This window comes from Bombus impatiens, unplaced genomic scaffold, assembly GCF_000188095.3.
Source record: "Bombus impatiens unplaced genomic scaffold, BIMP_2.2 scf_0640, whole genome shotgun sequence".
Classification (NCBI taxonomy): domain Eukaryota; kingdom Metazoa; phylum Arthropoda; class Insecta; order Hymenoptera; family Apidae; genus Bombus; species Bombus impatiens.
The window spans coordinates 1,537,603-1,555,154 of NT_177059.1; the positions used below are offsets into that span (position 1 = coordinate 1,537,603).

The 17,552-nt window shown below is 40.0% G+C and overlaps 1 protein-coding gene across 2 annotated transcripts in view; it reads right to left on the reverse strand.

Annotated features, from left to right (window-relative positions):
• LOC100740546 (neural-cadherin-like) overlaps positions 1 to 17,218 on the reverse strand; it is a 100,169-nt gene extending 82,951 nt beyond the window's left edge. Inside the window, exon 1 of one of the 2 annotated variants that reach the window (XM_033322514.1) lies at positions 16,745 to 17,218. Coding sequence is in view for 1 of the 2 variants with exons in the window: in XM_012389341.3 (XP_012244764.1) it covers positions 4,669 to 4,720 (52 nt within the window). In the remaining variant the exon portion in view is untranslated. Of the gene's footprint in view, positions 1 to 4,668; positions 4,721 to 16,744 lie in introns of those variants that run through there. The other variant, XM_012389341.3, reaches the window with a different exon arrangement.
• Between the last annotated feature and the right edge of the window lie 334 nt (positions 17,219 to 17,552).

Consider the following 17,552-nt stretch of genomic DNA (forward strand, 5'->3'; position numbering starts at 1 on the left):
GATGACGTTCCTTTGTCAACACCTGATATCTCTTTCATTCGTATTTCTTTTTTCATACATCGAAATTTAGGAAAAGTATCTCTTGGAACTTCGTAGACGAGGATATTTCGTAAGGCTTGGTAGATACAATGGAGAAGAGCGCGAAGATACATACTATCGTATACGCTGCGTTTCTCATGTCGACAGACTTGATCGCGTGGTTGCAGTATAACGGATGGTTTCTGTGATTCGAGAATAAAGGTTGAGGTAGTCCTGTGGATAGCGCAAAGCGGAGAAAGCGACGTTCCTTGGAGATTTAGAAACTCGACTCTGATCGGTGTGATAACATTAGATCGCAGATGTTTGTCGCGTATCTGTGAGATTCGAGTTTCGCTGAAAGAATTTGACGAAATTTTCGAGTCTCGCGAGAAACCATCGGGTACCACCTTTGACGCAGCCCCAACATCACCGAAGCAAATCGAACAGTAACCGGTACGTTTGCCTACTCGATGTTTCCTCGTCTCTCTCGAATCATCGTCGGTCGCTTCACACTGTCCAGTCACGGGACGATTACTACGACTAGTTTATTCTTTTGTCGATTGTCAAACAGCGAGTGTCTTCGGCGACGAAACGACTGGTTCGACCAACGGAACCCGACAGAAGCGCGTGAAACGTGGTTTGTTTGTTCAATTCGCGGACGATGCAAGCTACGTGGTTTTTGGTATGCTGACAAATGTAAAAAACTCGACGATGCCTGGCGCATGCCAAGATCGATCTTTGCTCGTAATTCAGCTACGAAAGTGTATTCCGGTGAATTTTTCTTCGCTGTTTGGCGAGGATCATTGCGTTGGAACGGTCGGAACGCGTTGCAACCCACGTATTTGACGATATCGAGCCGATTCAACGTGCGCTGACTGAAAAATGCTTCGTAACGGATTAAATCACTCGAACAATGGCGAAAGAGAAACAAACGCAATGATTGAATGCCTTTTCGCTCTGTTCGGTGTAAGTTTTCCATGTATTGGTATGTAAACGGAATGAATAAAAGCAACGTTTCCTTGTCAACGAACGTGTTACAACATTATATCTTCCTTTTCCCCAGCAAATTTTGCAATAACGCGACATTTGTAACGTTCCTGGAAATGTTGATTCACAGATATAAACGAAGAGTCTTGCTCGTATATATGTTAATAAAACGTAGCGTGTAAATTAATTGGTTTATAGTTGAATTTACAGTACGATGAAAGATGAATTTAGAATGAGTAAGCAGTAACACCAACGCTGTTGTTGATGATTTTGAATATTTATTAAAGTTGACGATATTAATTATTGTAAAAAGCAACGCGTCAGCAGCTTATAATTAATAAACACGAAGTTAGTGGTGTATCCTAAATTATTCCTCTCGATGAACGCGTGTAAGGAAAGTTTTCGAAAATAAAAAATTCGAAGAAATGACGCGATAAGAATTGCTTCCATCAGCACTTTCGTACAACCATCTTACGTCATTATATTCGATAATTCAATTTTCATCGTAAATCTTCCCGAGACTTTATCAAACCTGTAATGTAAATTTTATTTCTGAAAATTTCAAGCGGTTAACCTACATTTGCTAATTAGAAAGTATGCGAAAAGTCGAGATCGTATTTGCTATCTCACTCGACCCCCTCTCATTTTCTCATTTTTTTTGTTTTTTACAATACATAGTTATTTTTTCATAATAAATGTCATCGCGAATAAGTCTGTCGCATAAAAATTTGTATACGTACGGTTGAGCGTTTGTCGCGAGACGATTTACGTTCATAAATTGAAGAAAATTACATTGTGTCACATTAGTTGAGCAAATTTTTTCGCTAATGAAGACTCTTTAATAGACTCGTTGTTTCAAATGTCGTATTTGAGGAAATGAATTGTTACAACGTTACACGTCTATTTGTTGGTATAATAGTAGAATACAATTATATCGATATAATTTGTCATTAATATTATAATTTTTATGATTTCATGTATTTGGTAATCTTGATTTTGTATTTTTGTAAGTCAGATAAGAACAACGTAATAAAAATGTATTATTTCTGCAATGGCAAAATTTGCTGCTTCATTATTTAATTTTCAATGTTGCTACCTGGTAAACTATGCAACGATACAATTTCGCGATATAAATTGCGAGTCAATTCTATTAAACATTGGCCAGCTTTTTAATTAAAATACCACAACACTAACTGCGTGTATACGAATACGAACTGTACAAATACAAATTCCATTGACAAACACATATTCGATTCGGAACAGATTTATGTCAAACTTGCAGCTTTATTACACGCGCCAGTTACAAAACTTCACTTTATGATGAAATGTAATGCGTATGTGCAAGTAATGAAATTCAAATGTACTTGACTTTTCAAACAAGTTCATTGAATATCCTAAATTTTACGTTCAGGCACGAAGCAGATAGTTAGTGGCTCTTTTAGATCAAATACGCTACTGTAGCTAGCATTATTTTAGAATATAAATTGAGTCAACTAAAAGATACTTTTCGGTGTACTAAATCGATGGTGAATCTAATTAGTTTGAGACGGAATTATCTTTTATTTCGCATTTCTCATTGAAACATTATTTGAAACGATGTCGAAATTCAAACTATATCACCTTTCAAAGTAGCAAATACAGCACGGTATAATTAGTAAGACACTGTTGCACAAAGGTAGATTGTGCAAATTTTCAGCCGTCGTAATTGACAGCAGTCCAATCTATCTCTTCCAACGACACGAGTTCCCCTCCAAACACCTTGTTTCTGCATAACCTACCAAATTAACACATTAACAGCGTTTGAAAATTAACATTTCCAATGGCATTCCGCATCCAAGAATTACGACGCAATCGCAAGGAAATACCGATTATGTCAACTTTACTTTCATTCAATTTAAAAAACGATAAGATCTCTTCTCGAAATTTGTTCGTTCATTTTCAACATGCGAGATAAATTGAAACATCGAACTATTATGTATATCGAAGAATTGATCGCGGGAGGATGATATTCCGAAACCAAAAATTCCAATATAATCGCAAGAAAATTCTGATTTCCGTACTATTTAAATACCATCGAAATTGTATATTCCCCAAAAATGTTTCCCAGTTTTCAATCCGGATATCAAACTATCGAAGAATTCATCTCGGAGAACCACTTACAATTAGAATTTAACGCTATCTAAAAACAGCTTCGAACAAAGAAGAACGATAGTATGAAACGAACCGACTCTTAATCGAATTTCTGTGAGAAACCGCGGCCAAGAGTCGTTCGTCCGTCGAATGTAACGAAACGTGTATCTCATTGTTTAAACAGGACGCGTTTTACCGGGATATCCAGCGATAAACCGTAGCCCTACGACCGTTCAGAGACAGTACCTAATTTTATCGTCGCGTGGTCACGTTAAATCTTGCGAAGCTACCGTTCATAAGCTAGCAAGCGATATTCTCGCGTTTCTGCCTGCTAAACTGTTCGCATGGAACCGCTGAATGGTGAAACGGACCACGGAAAATTTCGTTGACCGCTTCCAGTGGTACGAGCAAAGTCTTCGTTCGATGGCAATGTCGCGTTTGGCGAGCCGCAACGCGTCGCACGATCGACGAAACGTAAGTAAAACAAACGATCGGTACACGAGAGAATGGCAACTTGATGCAAACGCAACGATGTCGCCGATATCTTCTCCGTCGGCGCGGATCGTAATTACCAGGCCGAATTGATTTTCCGTCGGTTGAATGGAACGATATCCCAATTGTGCGAAGCAAACCAAGCTTGGACCGGCTGTCGTTGTACACGTACAGTGTACACATCGTATCCTTTGAAAATAACAGCGACCTCGATCGATGATTGCACGCGGAAAGGATGGTGGATATCGCTCGTATCGGGAGTGACGTTCGCCAATTGCATCTCCGGTACTTGGTCGAGCAACGACGTAACGAGAATTTGATCGTCGCCGGATGACCACCGTTTCGTCGCAAATGTTCCACCACTTCTCGCCCCTTTTTCGCCTTCCTTCGTCACGGTTCGTCCTTTGAAGCTTTTGTCGAAAAGTTTGTCCGCTGGCGGGAAACAGATCGCGTTTCAAATATTCCGGAGGACGAATAGAGAAGCATCGAATGGAATGGAGCGGCGGATAAGGCGGCTCGCCGCGGAAACTGCAATTGCTTTCCGAAAAACTCTAACGCTGATGCGAAAGAATTTCTCGAGCGTTCTTCTCGACCGTGAAAACTTTCTTTTCTCTACAGGTTTCGCATCGTGTTAAATATGCCGTTCACCTGTTGGGATACACGAAGAGGAATCCATGTTGCGCAACTTGCGGATCGTTCGCACGAATTTGCCCGACACAAAGCTCGTTAATTACAAGACGGGCGATCCTGTAGCGAACTCGCAAAGTCCTCGAGTATCCTAGAACTCGTTGAATTTTCTCAAGATCGAGCTAGTCTCGCGAGTCCGTGATGCGAAATCCTGATAGATAGTATTGGAAGAAACAAAGTCTTCGTATCTTTTTATCGCGAGACTTACTTTACCGTAACTCTTCCCCGGTTCTATCCTTATCTCATTTCCCCTGTTTTTTCCGCTTGGTTTCGCGAGCGTGTCGTGCGTGATCTTATAGCGTAAAAGACAAATAACGATTATCAACGATATTGAAAGCGTGTCACTCGACGTACCTAAATAGGTGCTGTTGGTAATAACCCAGAAGAGTTTTAGCGGATCAACCATTAAACCACGTTCATCACATGAACAACACGTTCCAATGGAGAAGCGTAGCCGGCTGCCGTGGCTGCTCAACCACAGGACACCGTAACCGCTTAACGCGTCGACACACACTATGTCCCTGAATATTCTGGATACTCGTCTTCGAGGTCCACCAGTAGTGCAATAAATCGATTCACAAATAACGATCACCGTGTTGTTAAATAAGAAATTTGAATAAACCGTACACACCGTAAGTTACCAACGAACCAACAAGCAAAAGAAACGAACGAAAGAAACTGCAGGCAGAAAAATAATCACGATAATAAACGCGAATTTTCAATCGCCACTCTCTTCTTCTTCAACCAAAAGAATTCCGATCGAATTTGTCGATTCTTCTTCACAGTGTCCTGCGACGATTTCTTTAGACAGAAGGACCGTGGTGATCTGTCAGATGAGCGATGATCTCTCTTCCTCCCTCTCCGTCTCTCTTTCTCTCTCTCTTTCTCTATATCGCGACGCGTCGTCCCGAATCGGACCGGCACTGACGTTTCGGTACGTTCCGCACGACGCCTGTCATCGACATGTTTTTATCTCGCGGTATATTTCGTCCGGTGCGAGAGAGCGAGCCAGTTGCGCGGCTGTGGTTGTCCGAGCGCCGAACGAAAGTGGAAGGAGTAGAGCGAGCGAGTAGAGAGGGTGAGAGATGGTGGTGGTAGCGACGGCGTGGAGAACGGAGCACAGCGTGAGAGAAGGTGATTGTCGGCGTCGGCGTCGGCGTCGACGGCGCGGCTGCTAGATTGTACGCGAGAGTCGAACGCGGTGTGTATGTGCCACGAGCACGGACTAAGGGTACGAAACGAGTCACGAGGGTACAGTACCCGAGTACGCGGTACCACCAGGCCAGTAGATATACGGAGGCCGCAGCTCCGGAGCTCAGATTTGCGCAGCCGCGGCAAATCAGTCGGCGGCGCACAATCCACGCTCAGTCAATACACTGTGTCACCGCGTACGAAACGTGGAATCGTTGGAACGCGGTTCATAGTCTATGGGACGTGTGGCACTGCGATGTTCACGAATACGACGCCCGGTACATCGTCATTCCCGGTGATACGCGCCAACGCAACACCAAGACTACCAACGGCGTCGTGATCGCTGCGTTTGCACAGACCGCCTATCGCAAACCGCGACTCTCGTCTTTTTAAACGACTACGCGCGTCTTTTCGCCTCTTTTCGCGCATTTTCGTTCGCTCGCTTTTACGGCCGATACCATCTCGCGTCACTGATTTATCGTTTTCGTATGGTCTGGCTATTCGATTCTTTGTTTTGTAATAGTGCGATTAGTTGATTCTGTGGAGCACGGTTCGAGTATCTCGATCGCGATTCAATTTCCGTAGTGGCGAATTCAGAAGCTGCCGGAGAGGCGGAAAAATGTGTAAAACTACATAGGTACAATTTCGAAACTACCTTTACAAGATTAAAAATTTGCGACACTGTAGCCTGGATAATTCAATCAACATTAATCGTATGCCTAACAAGGTTCTTGGAATGTGACATAATATTTTTGTATTTTATTATTCTTGAAAGCAAAGAAGGACGGCACAGCCCCTATCGTTTTGGAACCATCGTTGAATTTCGGCTTCGCGTCGAAGAGGCAGTTCCACGGCCAATTCTTCTCTTTGTATTCTTTAGGCTTTCGACGATATTCGGGATAGCTTCTTAAAGAACAGCACTTCATTGGAATGTACGCGATGAAAAACAACAGAGCTTATTTGATAGTTATCTTTATCGTGCTACAATTTTGTTACACGCAATATTCAAGATTCTCGACGTTTCTATTCTCGAGCTATTTCGCTGTGCGAAAACGCTTATCTTCTTCACGATTTAGAGTTTCAATGGCAACAACAGTATATTTTAAACGCGTCTAATGGCAGAAAAGACAAATGCCCGTTCGCTTTATCGATGTTTGTAACAATAGAAGAGATACAATAGGAAAACAAGCAAGGTAATAGCGGGCTGATGGACTTCCATATACCTAATAAAACGTATTTTAATGGACCTTTGTACGAGTTTGTAATTGCGTTCCTTCGAAGGACTTCAAGCTTCAATAGAAATTCCCATTAAACAGCTATATACGTGTAGCTACTTCGTTTTCCTTTCGAAACCGTAATAGACTACATTCGCTGAAAGCAATCAACGCACGGTTGCAAAATTTTCTACGGAATATTCTGTCGACCGTGATGGACAATCTTCCGTTCGAAATATGTACGTAAAATGTATTGAGATTATAGTCACTGCTGTGACATTTTAAAACCTGTTAAACGTAAAGGAATAAAGAAATGCTTGGTTTCAAAGTCTTCGATTTACGAATCGGTGTTAAATGCGCTTACTGACTCGAGAAACGATCGTGTATTTCGTACTTCCAAGTTTCATCCGTTTCTCGTCAATTCTCTCAGCCTTTACGACTTCCCTTTTTCCTAATTGGTCGTGTACATTTCTTGCCGATACTTTTTCGAGATTTATACAGATCGTTACACCACCGCCAGTTCAAACTTTCATACGAGTTATCGATAGAGATGAAACTCTCGGCAAACAAACGTTCGAAAGCTCTCTATGGTGGAACATTTTATATAAATTTACAACAAAGATCATAATTAAAATTTCTTTTGATATCAATACCCGCCATAACAATGTTTCCAGCAAATTTTAGTCAAATATATACTCGATGATAATACAAGAAATTTTATTCCTACACTTTTAGTTATACAGCAATTTCAACGAACGTCGAGGGCTGTCTGTTATAAATAAATGTCTAGTTATTTCCCTGTTACTTACAATGAATTTTACGTTCTTCTCAATATCGATATGTGACACGAGAATCTACAAGGATCGAACATACGTACAGTAACGATCCAAGAAACTTCACTGCTACGTTTTCATTCATCCGACAAATCCAAGCTTTTAACCAACGATGCAACCGCAATATCGAGGAATTAAAGTCTCGTACAGACAGACTGCTTCCCTATCAGCATCTTATTCGTCGTCGTTCCACTTCCTTGACGATGCCAGACAAGATCGTCGAAGCGTATTAGAGTCCGCGTTGTTAGCCAGCTATCGTCTTCCGATTCGATCGAAAGTCGATCGCTGTAGTAACTGAATAAACGTCGCTAGTAGGGCCAGAGTCTATCTATCCACGTCGTTAAACCATCGCCAGGCCTGTTTTACTCGATATCTCGCCATGTTTACGTTCGATTCAATTTTAGTTAGAAATTGAGAAAGTGACTGTTACGAAAACGTCGAATTTTATCGTAAAATTCGATCAATGTAATCGTAATAGCCGAGTCAGTGCTGATAAAATATCAAAGTGTTCTCCAATGTTATATAATATACACAACAAATATATATAAAGTTATCAAAGAAACGATTAGGTTGCGAGCCAGTATACCTACGCGTGTAAAAACAAACAAAAATCTGTTGAAGCTGCTTAAAAGAATTAAAATAATTTGCGTAAATCGTAATAATTACGTGTCTATGCCCCTGTGGTTCCTAATCTGAATCCGTTTGAAAAGACCGTAACCGAAATGGATAGAAAACTCCAAGAAATTTATCGAAAGTTTGAATCTGTATTGTAAAGTCACTTATAGCGCTCGTGAAACCAAATCTCAAGATACGAAAAAGGAAACGCGACAGATAAACGGTAAAAGAAGTAAAGGATAAAATTGTATTATGTGAAATCTATGAGATTATGATAACATCGAATACACGGGTGCTTTATTTTCTAATACAACTTTACAGCTTCCTTTCGATTGAAATAACAATTTTTAAATGTTTTAATAATTTCCTAACGTTTCTACGAGTTTGCTCGAGTTTTCGCTAGTGCCTAAATTTTATGAAACCGCGAATAGACAAACATGGATTTCGTGAGCCGTTGTACTTGGAATATGACAAGGATGACAGCACGCGGCGTGACATCCGTTGACAGCGAAGACGCCGATGCAGCCGATGAGGAACCGGGTGTTCCGACGCCCTGTTACGTTATCCTGCGAACAATTTCATACACGACCACGAGTCAATGTGGACGGGACACGTAGAATGGCCCTAAGCTATGGTCTGTGATTATCACATAAATCATGGCAGAATGGATTGACCAGCGCGTATTTCGTAGCAGACATTATGCCTAGTGTTGTTTCGCCTTGTGCGCGGTGCCGTTTCCTGTCGAGTGCTGATCGAACTTCGTGTAGAACGCATACTTAAGTGCACTTTGACCACTCCCGAATGCCATAGAATTGATTATCGCGAAGGCAAGACATTGCCTTCGGAGTAAAATTTGCTGAGCTATGGAAATCTTGAACCGTAGCTGGTATGGCAAAATTGATCGATGCTGGCAATGTTTCGTGAGAAATTTCGATAAGTGAGTTTCTGCATTTCGTGATTTCTTGGCGAGTAAGGTCTGGAAAATGTAGGCAAATCGAAGGATGTAGTCTGTCGTGTTTAGGATAATGCAATGGCTGCAACACGCTGGACAAAGTATTCGGACATTTCTGTCTATATCGTATGTGTTTTCAAAATATCCCAAATCAAAATATAAAATATCTTGAAATCTCATTCGCGCAATAATGAAACGGGGCTATCACGTTTACACGTATTGACAAAATTCGAAATCGACCTGAAAATATACACGGAAGTTACAAGATATTTGCTATTATTGCATTCGTGTGTTTAACAAACGAACGAATACACAGCATAAATAGCAATCTTAAGCAGAAGATAAATGTTAAATATGATCCCATTGAATATCATGGTTTATTTCGATATAATGAATTACCGGCTCTTTAAATACGTCTCTGATCTCTGCGAAACACATACTGGGTACTTTGCAATTTATATGTATGTATATTTTCAGATTCGTTTCAAACTTTATCAATATAATCGTGATTGTCGAATCTCATAACAGTACTAATGAAATTTCAAAATGTTCCGTGTAACACGCATAATGTATTCAAAAGAACTACGTACAAATGTTGGAATACTTTTGCGAGCTTGTGTAGAGTCACGAAATATTCGTTTCAAATTCATGATATACGAAGAATATGTTGTTGAACGATAGTACGAAGAATATGTTGTTGAACGATAGTCCGAAGAATATGTTGTTGAACGATAATGCGAAGAATACGTTGTTGAAGGTTGTAAAGTTCATAGGAATACAATTTTGTATGGATTTTTAACTCTTCTGGACGCACGTGTGTAGTCAATGCTACTGTCGTTCTCGATAAACGTTGTATCAGAATATAGATTATGGACGTGTATATCGTGAGTTTTATGAAATGGTGATACATGTAAAAAATCGTCAGTTTTGAAATATTTGCAGAAAATATCTCTAAAAATATTATTTGAAGTAAAACAATGCGTTTTATCTATTTTATAGGACTTTGCCGTTAAAAGCCAAGCTAATGCAAAAATGTCAAACTGCTAACCTAAATATATATTTAATCGATATTTGTGTCGCTCAACATTCCGTACAGTACGTAAAATTTATTTCGCGTTCATGTTCGGAATATTTGCTGTACAAAGAATTACAAAAGCGTAAAAATTTCTACGATATTATTAATCGTAATAGTTTCACGCAACTAGACGACAAAGTATCTAAATACGGATATCGTCAAAGCAAACGCAACAATTTTAGCCGAAATTTAATCGAGCATTAAAAGGAACAACTTTTAATCCAACCGTATTGTTTCTAATTATCCTCTTTGTACGTAATAAAATACACAGCGAAAGAAGTCTTTCACAAACGTTACAAAGCTCGGATGATCACGATGATGATTCGGGGATGTTTTTAAAACCACATCTCTGTTATTTGTTGACTCACTCAGGCAAAGCCGGTGACCGGTTTAGTTCATTTGCTAAACGAGCGACTGGCCGCTGGCACGACGTAGCTTTCAAGGCTTCGGATTTAGCGATTCTCTTTGTAACCCGGTGCGGCAATTTCGACCGTTTCTAAGAGGATATGTCCGTTGCCGACGCGAAAGTACTTTTGACTGTTCGCCGAGAGAGCTTTCCTCTGTGCGCCTTTTTCGCTTTGTGACGGATGGACTGTTTTCAATGGTATTAAGAATACCACTGCGAGCCACGTTCACTCTGTATAGCCTGCCATGATATTCCGAAGATGACTGGCTAAGGACCTTTATATTTGCGATAATCGTCGTCTTCTGATATCTTTCCAACGACGTGATGCTCTCTTCCTTTACGAAGGTTTTACTGCAAAAAGACTTGCCCGCCTTATAAAAGAATGTAATGCTTTTGATACGTTGCGATTCATTTTATGAATGATCGTCGCGAAAGCTGGTATACTTGAAATGCTTTTACAGTGAAACAGTTTGCACTGACGGTGCTGTATTAGCTATAGCTCGTGAAGCGTAGTTGTTCCGATACTTAACCATGCTTCATTGGCACGTTGTTATTATTCAGAAATAGACTTGTTGTGAAAGAAAGCTGCCGCTCGTTAGAACAACTTGTCTCCATCGCCAGGATAAATAGAGATTCGCGATTATACCGTGGTTAAAATTGTTATAAAGTTTCAAAAAATTCTTACAAATAAATCTTTACGCATTCATGGAATATTTAATCTCGTTAAATAATCTTTTCCATTTTTTTTTGTTTTTTTTTTATTGAAAATATCGAACCGAATAGCGCGATATAACAGTCCTGCTTGCTTTCTTTACAATTTGTCAGGATATTAGATATCGAGCAACCGTTTTATTTATTCCAATGCTAGATTTCGTTCACTGTGACGGGTTACGTTGTTGTAAAATAGTTTGATAAAAATATCGCTCGGTTAAAAGCTTCGAGAACACTTTCAATATGCTCGATAAGCGTTAACGCAAGTTTCTCTCGCAAAAGAAATCGTTCGACGCAACCCTTTTCAATGTCTATATCATAATATTCGATTTTGCAGCTGACTAGCTACCCCTGTTGTAGCTTCCAATTTCGTTCTATATGGTTAGAAAGAGAAAACCAGAAAGAAAAGAAACACGATAGAAAAAGAAAGGATGGAAAAAATGGGAAAAATCGAATGAAACACTAGCGACATTGGTCTGCGTGTTGCATCGAGTACAAACATATTTGTGTAAATCCGTCTGTGTACATTGTAAAATTGCTTTGGAAGCTGCTGTATCACGGCTGAACGTAAACAGTACGATTTATGGGTTTTCCTGACGGATAACGACGCTGATTTTAGAACACATTTGTACAAAATCGTTCCCTGTTTCGTGATTATTCGTCGATACGATGAATTACAATCGATCGGTACGCGATGTTATTGTTGCGTGGAATTCGTTTGCGCGAATTTTCCAACCTATTACCGCGGAACGATTATTCTGAAGGGAAAGTGTTCGATATCGTGCAACAGTAGTTAATTTAGATATTACGTAACGCACAATGGTCATTTACGTCTAGGGCTTTAAAGGATCTAAATGGATTTAAGCGATCTATTGTTTCGAAATTGAATAGCGATCTATTATCGCAACGAGGAAGTAATATGTTTAGAATCAGAATATTTCGACGAATGGTCGAATTGCGTTAACAAAATTACTATTAACATTTACGATCAGAGGTGGTTAAACGCTACTTTCCGTGAAAATTTATATTGTTTAAATATTTAGTTATCCGTAGCGCGTACCACTACCAGCCTCGATAAAGTAGATTAGTAGATAAACACAGATATATACAGAGGCGGCAAAACGTTTGGTCCGGTATTTCTGGATTTACTGTTTTCTATATATTTCGAAGTCGCGACATAAAATTCAATCTACGTAAAAAGGGAGGATAGATTACTGGAACGCTACGTTTAGCGATTTCTAGATTAAAAGCAAAACTCACGTACACGTATCCGTCTTCTCGATTCTAATATTTCAGCTGCGCCCATAAAAGAAGAAACTTTCATCAATTTTTTTCCAGCCTTCCAATTTCTTCGCCCACTGAAACGATTCTAAATAATACGATTTTCCTCGACCTACTCGAATTACTGAAAGACTCTGGCAAAAAGAATCTCTTCCGACGTAAGTAAGTTAACGATATAAAATTCCTATAAAATTTCCAATAACGAGGCTGACCTGCAACTCCAACCCTTTAATTTTAACTAGATCAAAATCATTGGCCGGCGTAGGTTGATTGCGCGAAGCAACGTCGTTTCGTTTCTGCGCAATGGGAAACGTCATCGCTCAATTTGCTGCGCCACTGATTGTGAGTGCATGATACCGCGGATCGCGGGAATGCGGTTTCCACGTCTGACGACGTTGACGAGAACAACTGCCGACACAATACGAGCCAACTGATCCAAAACTCCATTACGCAACCCCCAGACAATTTCGGGCCGCGTCTACGCCAGTGTTCGCTTCGTTGTGCATCGAAACACCGGCGCAGCAGAATTAGCCATCGTATCGTGATTATCAGACAAATGGTAATCGGATACCGACCCGTAGGATACGATTGCTCGAATAATCGTTCTCTATTTAATCCGAGAACTCCGGGCCCGCTGTTTGTCCGAACGATTTGATTACGTTTAACTACCACTTAGGCAAATAGTATGCCGTTGCCGCCAGCTACAGATTACTTTTCTTTCGAGGTCTTAATCTCAGTTTCGGGGTATCACAGAGTCGCGATAGACTCTGGCGAATCGAACATCGTTCCCAGATCGGAAACTCGAGAAAAAACAACTCGACGATAGCTTTAATTTATCCTTAGAACGATAATCCTAGAACAATCCTCCCTAAGAACAATTTATTCGCTTCTCTCCTTAACGACGAACCTAGGGTTGCTTCTCTTCTTAAATGGACTGACGCGACGAGTCGAAGCTAGTCGAGATGAATTCAATTGCATCTCGAGTCTCGTCGAGGACTGCTCGACATCTAAAAGATAGATTAGACGGTGTCATCTGAGCTACACGAGAACACGGTTTCTTGCTGATCGAGAGATAAGAAGGTTCGAAATGGTGAGGTAGCTTCGTTTGCAGAGGATTAACGTAATAAGAAATTGAAGAGGGCTTTAAGTGGGTTTCTCGCGAGAAGAGCCTAATAAATTGCTGGGTTTAAGACTGTCTCAAAATCGCGTTTTACCGGTGATTATCCGCGATCGTTATATGCTAAGATAATACGATTGCCAACAGATATTGTTTGCGATAAAAGTATCGAAAGTTGACGAGGAATAAGTTCGCAGGAGGTGAAGAAAAAATATCGATAGTTGCTGAGAAAACTAGTAGGGAAAATTGAAAAAATCCGTGCGCCTTAACGATCTTTCTAAATAAGTAATTTTGATCTTGATAAATTCGCCAAACGAATTAAAGTCTTCGATTTAAATCGATTTTACCATTTTGATCGAGGTAGTATACGTCTTTTAATACATTCGCTGCTATTCACGCGTATGTTACGCGTCGTCTTAATTGCGTAAAATCTAGTTCTCAGCTGTCCTCGTTTTTACATATTTCAATGAAGAGAAGGGGAAGGCGAACAAAACAGCAAGCAGTTGCATTAAGACAAATATTTTTGTTAATGGACAAATTGTAATAGCAAGAAACGCTTTGCCACAGATCTCATCGGAAGGAAAAATTATTTCCAGTAGTTTACATGAAAGTATCGATTTTCGAAGGATTTCATACATATATACGTATACGTACTATGTACAATATATCTACGAGAGGTACACACGGTCGTTCCATGCAGAGTAATCATAAGATTGTTCATTTCAACGTAAATTGACCGTTCGCTGTGAATGGAGCTGCTTGAGTATTCTCTTAAGTGAACTGGAAGTAATATGGAAACTAATGTTTCGATTGAACGTCAGGCATTGAAAGTGCTAAAGTGCTACGTATTACTTGTCAAACGATTTAATTACTCCGCGAGGTTGCTCCGCAATGAATCACGAAACTTCATCAAGAAATGGCATTAATCTTAAAACTACGCAGCCAGCGCGTTAAGCTTATACTTACAATGCTACGAACTTTCTCCATTCTCGTAGCATAGACTAAGTTAGCAAATCAAGGTTTTTTTAATAAATAATAATAATCGTATAACGTGAATGAAACTTTTTATATAAAAGATAACGCTTAAAAATGACAAATGACTTGTTCATTCAGTCCTTTCTTACTTATACGCGCGTGACTGTCGATGTTAAAGAGACCACAATGAAATTTAATTATCAAGAAATGATATCCGGCGTCGTACTTTCTTCGTGAAACAGCGCAACTATGACGAAAATCAATAAACGCTTGTCAAAATATTGCTGCTTTTGCGAAGTTTAACCGTGCGACACGATTTATACATAACGTAAGCGGCAGCTGCGCTATCTTTCATTCTCCTAAACGTCCGAATTTCTATTTCGCGCGTCAGACAAATCCCTATCTTTGACAACGACGTCGTTGAAAGCAGATGCAGGTGCAACTTTTCCAGCAACTCCAGGCAATTTTAGCCACCCCGTTGGAAACGCTTCGCCATGGCCTTGCGCTGAGGTGTTCGAGCAGCTTGCAACGACCCACACCTATAGACGAAACACATTTTTCCACGCGCGTTTTCGTCCAAGCGTCGAGGGATTTGTATCCCGGTCCGAGACTCTCCACCTCGCTCGGTAACGCTCGGTAATAATAGTACGCAAGTTCGGAAGACGCACACGTGTTCGGAATAGCGTACAACCGAGTCGACTGTTTAACCGCCTCGACCAATTTCCAAATAATTTTACGTACAACCACGATGATCTGTATAAGGTCGGTAAAAGTGAACCAACTTGATCGATGCGATGGAGCACCGATTTCTCGTCACGACCCACGAAGAGATTTCGCGTAAACGAAACGCTGAATGTTCCAATGTCCGTCCGATATCCAGACCGTTCTGATTTTACAGTTAGCTGATTTAATCTCGATACAATAGAAGCAAAACCTAGTTTATTTAGAGGACATTTGGTCGCGTGTATTTTTCAGAGTAGTCGAGAATAGCGGCGAATGTTTGAATTGTGGTTTGGTTAATCGGTCACTGAAATTTGCTGGACAAACTGCTTTAACTCTCAGAACAAATATAGATTAACAGCGGGGATAAAAGACGAAGGCTACTCTGTGCTAGCGGCTCAGATACTTTTCTGAGTAATGTGTGCTTTAGCCCGGGGTTATGGGACTACAGCGCCGTTGAAAGTGGTAAATAAAAGCTTTCGATTCTAAGCTTGCTCCGTCCCGTTTCATTCTTCCGACATATCAGGTTATTTCTTACGCGATACCGTTGCCTGGTGGAAATGGTCAACGATTACATTACCACATATTATATTAATATCTGTGCGTTGGAAAGAAATTCTGTTTTATTATGTCACTAGCCGACTCTGTAGAGGAAATAATATCAGACGAAATAAAAGAGAATGATTTGAAATTATATTGTCGTAGATTGAAAACATGCAAACGATACTATGCACTAAATGATGCAGTTAACGAAGATACTCTTTAAAGACCAGATCTTCGACAAGTCTATCTTCCTTTGATTTTAACCCAAATGAAATAACGTTAAATAAGTTGTATCTAGCTTTTACATCGAACTCGATGTTTCCCATTTCTGATCGTTGAATTCATAACGCGTTATTACGCATTATATGCTCAATTTTGTTTCCGCGTCCAATCTAATACAATGACATTTGATTAATGGGCATCATTTACATACTGATTCATCATCGCATAGACCCCAATTGAATTATCTGGTAAACTATGCTGAACCGGTAGTTAGACAACGAAATCGGATATCCTTCGAAATCGTATTTAAAGCGAATTCGTTCGACCATTACGTTAATATCATCGTTGTACCAAATTACGAATACTTGTTCTTTCTTTCATCCTCATTTTGCTTGCCAAATTATGTATCACGTAATACTCTATTCGACATTTTCTAATTAATCGCGTTTTCCAACAATTTGGTTATTCGCTCGTACAGTAAATAGAACGTGAATAATTGATACTAATGAATAGATACAATTTATCGATAACAATTTGAATATAAAGTTAAATAATTCTTCGTCTGATATACGTACATGTTACAATCGGGCCATCGTAATCGCTCGATACCTGATTTAATTATCCAAAATTGGTTTTATCGAAGGTTTTCCCTCGATAATCAAGCGTCCATTAGTTAATTCTTGAAAATTGTAAATACGAACAGCAATGGAACTATCGTTCGCGAGGAAACAGAACGAGATTGGTAATCGAGATTAAAAGTCTCTCTTATCCGCTGCATTTCGTTTATTTTAAACTTCGCTGTGCACTTGTAAGCATTCCAGATACACTTCAAGCACTGGCTGTGCAACTATTTGCCCGTAAACGGTTTCTTCGAACCTGTACTTGATACATACACTTACTAGTGCAAAGTCGAGGATGGAATCAAACATTTAGATATTTGAGTTATAACACTTCGGAGAAAGCGGTTGCGCGTTCTATTCGTCGTTTCTATGTGCATTGTTGCAAACGTTACGAATTGTCTATCGTGTCTGCACATCACTGCGAGCTGGTAGACTGTTAGTTGTCCGCTTGATAAATGTAGTTGGGAGGAGACAGCAGTCATTGGCGAAATTGGATACATACGCGTGTTACCCGTGTGATTTAGTCCGTTCGTAGCTCAACGTTCCAATTGGTTCAATGTCATCGTATTCAGATTTACCGTATGTTAAAGTCTACTTTATCAAACGACTGATATTTTGAGAAATCTTCCGAGTTCGACGAACTTTTCACGAAAATTTAGATTCAGTTTTTTTACAGGCTGGAATTAATTTACCACGACCCTGAGATAAGACAGTAAGACAACATTCTTTTAAGTCGAGTAACGACTTCTCACGCGAATTAAAT